A 6,158-nucleotide genomic window follows, 5' to 3' on the forward strand; every position below is an offset into this window, starting at 1 on the left:
CTTCTTCGTGTATACTCTCTATATATATATATATATATATATATATATATATACGCAAGTATATTTTATATATTCTTCTAAAATCTTTAAAGAGAAGTAACTGTGTGTTAAACATTTAAAACGAGCACGCTGTTTATTAGACACGAATATCCTCTCAAAATTCAAATTCAATTCAATTACATCCATTATTATTAGATATGTGTATACAACACGTGTGTATATATCATAATATCGTAATGTATAAATGTTACAAGCGAATATATATTTAGGAATACTTAACTTATTGTCTGATTGTTAACAGGGAAAGTACGAGATTTCTAATACATATTGATATACTTCGATTGCACAGTTTCTCAACGGTGTACATTTATGTAACAAAATATCTCGATTCATTTCAACAACTGCACTGGACACGAAAATTGATAACTTTTACATTTCTTTATACTATGTATGCACGCTTTAAGCTTCATAAAAATATGATATAACTTTTCAACAAGGATGCAAAGGCATATATATGTATATATATATGTCGCACCAAATATTTCTAATAAACTATTACCAAGAAACTGATTTTAAATTCTTATTCAATTTTTGTCGCTCGAAATGCGATCATCATTATATATAGTAAGATAAATGCTAAAATAATTAAATATTCTTTAACTCTTAACTGTGTTGTAACACGAGAATATTTACTATCATATAATACTACGGAATCAGAAAAGTAATAAGTATATAAAGAAAATAAATGAAAGGATATACTTCAGTCATCAAATCATCAGTCTAACATTAATATGTAAGTTTTTGAAATAATAAATTTTATTAGAAAATCTATAAATTTTTTTTAACTGTAAATTAGTATATTATATGAAATGATAATGAAATAATATAAAATAATAATATAATAATTTTTATGAAAATAATAGCAGGATGACATAAAGAATAATATTCAAGATCGAATAAAATTAGTAGACTCGATTCTAATAAATCTAGTATATTTATACTTTTTATCTTATTTATAATCGTCTGTTGTTTAATAATAGAAATTGAAAAAAATGATGAAAGTAAAAAATTTACAAAAAGATAGTCTCTTAAAATGAAAATTTCATTATGGCAGTTAAGAATTAAAGGTAACCATATTATTATAATTGTGTATTCTAAAAAATACTAATATTTTCTAACTATTCTGGACTTACTTGAAAAACAAAAATTGGTAGTAAAAATGTAATCTTCAATATGTTCGATTTTTTTTAAAGAAAATTTGAAATAGCAATCTAATTACTTATTTAATAAGTTTCAAATTTAATCAAATTTAATTGTTTGAAAACTTCTCTTTCCATGAACATATGTATAATTCATATTTGAGAAACACATATCATCATATTTTAATAATTTCTTTCTAATTATTAATCATAATTGATAATTAACTGATTCATTAACAACAAGGATAACAGCTCTTGTTTTTTCATCAAAAAATACATATTTACTAGCAATCTTTCTGATGCAGTCTGTAGATTTCTTAACATTTTAACTAAAGGATATCTTTACAGTTGTAGCTAATTTTTTGCTAACAATGATTAAAAATGTGCAAATTTCATTGATATATTATGTAATACGAAATATGATATTTAATTAACAATACATCACATCTCATAATAAACGATTAAATAACTTATCTTTCAAACTTGCGAATGCTATATTTATATTATTTTTTTATATTAATATTTACTCAACCGTAATATATTTCGTATTATTACATAAATAGAATTTTCCATAAAAAAAAAGAAAAAAAGTTTTAAATTAATTAAAAAAATAAAAAAATTATATTTCTTGAACTATATAAAAAACGCGAATTGTTGTTCTTCTCCTTGATAATTTTTATATATTTTGTCATTTTTCGCTCAATAAACAGGTCTTGTATACAAAATTTTTAAATTGCTTTACTTTAAACAAAATAAAATGTATGTTATGTAATAGAGAGCGTGTTTATTTATGTATATATTAAAACACGCCTGATTGCCATTATTATCATTCTATTTTCTGTTTATTCGATAGAATTATATAAAATGTGATCGGTTGAAAAACATGCATAAACATATTTTATTTAAAGCTAAGAAAAAATCTTGGCTGAAAAAATATTGAAACTTATGGTGCATATATTTTTTGCTGTATCATTAATCCTAATCGGTATTTGTGGATTCAATAAACCCGAACATTTTCAACTATATTGTGAAAAATTGTTTATAAAAAATATTTTTCACAATCTTAAATAAGTTTACATAATCTTATTTCTCGGATTTTGACCTTTATAAAATGAAAAAAAAATTGTTTAATTACGTTAATTTTAAATAAAGATATACTAATTTTAAATACACTGGACCGCAAATATCAGTTAAGGAAATAATTTTAAATTAACTAATTAATTAAGATTAAAATATCATAATAAATTTAACAACTGAAAATATAACTACACACCAAAATGTTCATGTTTTTTTACTATTTTTTTTTAATTTTTGAAGCTCAAATAAGCAGCAGACAAAATGGCCAATGTGCACTAACTTTACGCACATTCACTAGATGTTGGCCTATATTCATATCAAATATGGATAATTATGCATGTCATATGTGTATGTGTAATATTTGCTAATTTTGAAGTACATTGACCATGTCATATGAAGCCATCTTAATGATACGGAGATTGTGTTAATGAAAATAAGGAATGATAAAACATAGTCATGTGTAGGAATGTAGACTTACGAAGGAGTACGCGATATTAAAAAATATTATCCCAATCCATGATCTTCGAAGAATCCCTGGGGAGTTTCCTCCTGCAACACACATACAAAAACACAAGTTTATTGATATCGTATTCGAAATGTCTTATAATAATATGAACAGGGATCAATTACTTTGACGCTGCACTTTATAAATACATTACGAAAAATAGAATGAAAATATATACATACACACATATATATATATATATATATATAAACGTACACGTACCTACTTCACAATAAAAATCCCTTCTTGATGCAGCTTCAAATGGTGAACTGAACCCTTTTCATATAACTGAGTAACTTTTACTTTGGATACACAAAGCGCATGTTCATATATTGCCTTAATTGAAATCTTAAGCGCTAATAAAAATTGCTTGTTATACATGCAATCGAATTGTAAAGATTCCATTCTCCAAATGGGATCATAGTGAATGCGATATTCAACTCAATATGCTCACACTGCACGATAGCTTATGTTAAAAAATATCCAGCTAACATATTATTTCGTTACGAATCTATTATATTATTTATTAAGAAATTAATAATTTATTATAAATTAATTATCAGTAAAAATTTGAGATGTGTCATTTTCTGAGACTAATGTAAATTATATAATGTAGATTAAAAGGTATTATGCACGCTAATTTTCAATTACAATATAAAGATTTTGTACGATATATTTATTGCTAGTACACTTAATGTATAATAACACTAAGAGAATTGACGTTTATATAATTGATGTTTATATAATATGCATATGTACATATATAATATATAAAGAGTACAAAGAGATATATGTTTCCAATTATTCATATAATTAAGATAGATTTCTCTTTTTTTAAGTAAATATATAGATGCGTAAGAATATACGTTCTATGCAATAGTTACATTAATACTGACGCTCTTCAATAATACATATACATTTTCATAAAAATAACTTACAAATACAGACAATTTTATTGCCATAGTTGAACATTAAAGTACGTAGAGGAGGGTAACTATATATATCACTTACTCGTTAATAGGTTAAAATTTAAGAATCGTAATTCAGCCTTTGGTTAGTAACATAATAATTTGTTCTATGTGCAAGAGTAATTTTTCTTGATATAAAAATATATTAACATACACAGAGAATGCTCCAGGCATCGTATACTTTCTCTCAATTACAATTACTAAGAATTGATATTAAAAAAGACAGAGAAAGAATATTTTCTTATTTATTTCATTTGTTCCAATTTCGAATCATAAACTAATAATCGATTTTTCGCGAATACTTTTCAAATTTTTTATACTCTTCGAATATATAAGAAAATATTATATTTTCTTTAATTTAATGAACAAATGATACTTTTTAACAGAATTTTAAATGTCAATCATATTTTTTATTTAAAAATTTTTTAAATAAGAAAAAAATATTTTTGATCAATTTATCTTCGATTAAGTTTTCGTTGGAGAAAGAAAATGCACGATGTCTTAAACGTCTCGTATATGACTAGTAAGTTGACTTGAGAATCTATATGTATATTTATATAGTAGAGTCGTAATGGCATCATGCAGCGGGTAAGCCTTTTCTTGTTTTTCGGTCGATCGTGTTGGTCGATACTCTGTCCATGAAGCTCATGCAAACAATAGGGTACCTATAAAAGCCCTATCTCCCGCAGAGCACCTTCCACAGCTTCGTCCTTCCACAACAAACAAAGAAAAACTAACTAGTCTTCGCTAAACTTCTACTTTGTCCCTATTTACCATGGACTTAACATACATATCACACTAACATATCAACATTAAAAAAATATTATATCAAATCCCTATTAAAAAGTTCCATAGTATTCTTTTTAAACCATATCAAAATTATTTTACAATATTTTAACTTCAAGAGTGTTATTATAAACGTAAAATATTATAATAAAAAAATATTCTGTTAATAACAAATCTATTGTCATTTTCGTGTTTTGTTTAGAAAAAATTATATATACAAAATAATTTTTCTCAACAAACACAATAAATCGCTAATTATCAATTAAATTCAATCCAATTACAATAATTTTAAATTTTATAACCTTTACTTGTAATATTTTTCCTAAGAATATTTAAAAAAATATTTTAATTAATTAATATGTCACATTAAATTTAAAATGCCTTATCCTGTGTAAAATAGATGATAATGTTATTAAAACTCTGTAAAATTCTTTGGAATTTTCCATGAAAAGTAAAACTAAGTGATACATTATTTAGAAAACAAAATATATGAGACAAAATGTTGCAAAATATAAATACAATTGTTGAAAAATATTTATTAAAGATTTTGAAGGCATACATATACACATATTTATAAACGGCAACATATACGTAATAATACACTTCTCATTTATACTAGTTCTAGTGCTGCTTTACTATCATATTCTATGAAATAATTGATTAATCTAATCTGAATACAAATTTAAAATATATTAATATGGCAATAATATCGTTAAACATTTTTTTACACCTTTATTAAAAATAATACAAGTGCATTGGTGCCATGCTTTCGTATAAACATATAGTTATATGGCAGTTAATAGCAATTTGCGGATTAGCTCACTTGATTTAACTGCTCGATTTCTGATGATAGCCATCATGCCCAGCAATTTTTCTCTTTACCTCACATTTTTCATGCTTTCTGCATCCACGTTTCTACATACACAACGACTATCGTCGACACCTGAGCAAGCTGGTCTCAAGCAAATCCGCAATGTAATCATTAGTAACGTTTCTTTGTTCTCGATTTTAGAATATTTCATCATTCTGTTAACATCACATGCACCTGATTTATTAAAATCAATATATACATAAATCAACTCGAATGCAATTTTGAGATATTGAAAATAATTTGCGATACGATAAATTATGCATTTTATGGGATTTCTTTAGCAACTTTTATTTTTTATCCCATCTGCATAAAGTGTGTTACGAAGACTAATATAAAATAATTATATGTTGTGTTCAGATTATGCCTGATTTTTAAAATAAATATTTATATGTTAATATTTGTAAAAATATAATAAATATAATACTTTTATTTAACTAATATTTCCTAATTGTATTTATTATTTAAATTTAAGTTTTACATTTTAAAAGACTAATAATTAATAATGCTTTTTATTATAATTCATTAATCATTAATAAAAATGTTTTTAAAAATATAAGATGAAAGAACATCTTAGTAATGTCAATCAAATTTTTGAAATGTAATATTAAAGCTCAAATATATATATATATATATATATATATATATATATATAGTAGTTATTTACTAAGTAAACGTAACCCGTACCCTAACCTTAACTACTAACTAACGACGTACGTTACTTAACTTTAACTTTAAAAACTTAAAACGTAGTA

General features: G+C 24.1%; 1 protein-coding gene across 2 annotated transcripts in view; it reads right to left on the bottom strand.

Annotated features, from left to right (window-relative positions):
* Nucleotides 1-2,780: 2,780 nt before the first annotated feature.
* The window catches only part of LOC105627712 (AP-1 complex subunit sigma-2), an 8,009-nt gene continuing 4,631 nt past the window's right edge, over nt 2,781-6,158 (bottom strand). Inside the window, exon 4 of one of the 2 annotated variants that reach the window (XM_012208990.1) lies at nt 2,781-2,825. In XM_012208990.1, coding sequence (XP_012064380.1) covers nt 2,781-2,825 — 45 coding nt within the window. Of the gene's footprint in view, nt 2,826-4,414; nt 4,460-6,158 lie in introns of those variants that run through there. The other variant, XM_012208991.1, reaches the window with a different exon arrangement.

The sequence above is a fragment of the Atta cephalotes genome, assembly GCF_000143395.1.
Source record: "Atta cephalotes unplaced genomic scaffold scaffold00010, whole genome shotgun sequence".
Taxonomy (NCBI): Eukaryota; Metazoa; Arthropoda; class Insecta; order Hymenoptera; family Formicidae; genus Atta; species Atta cephalotes.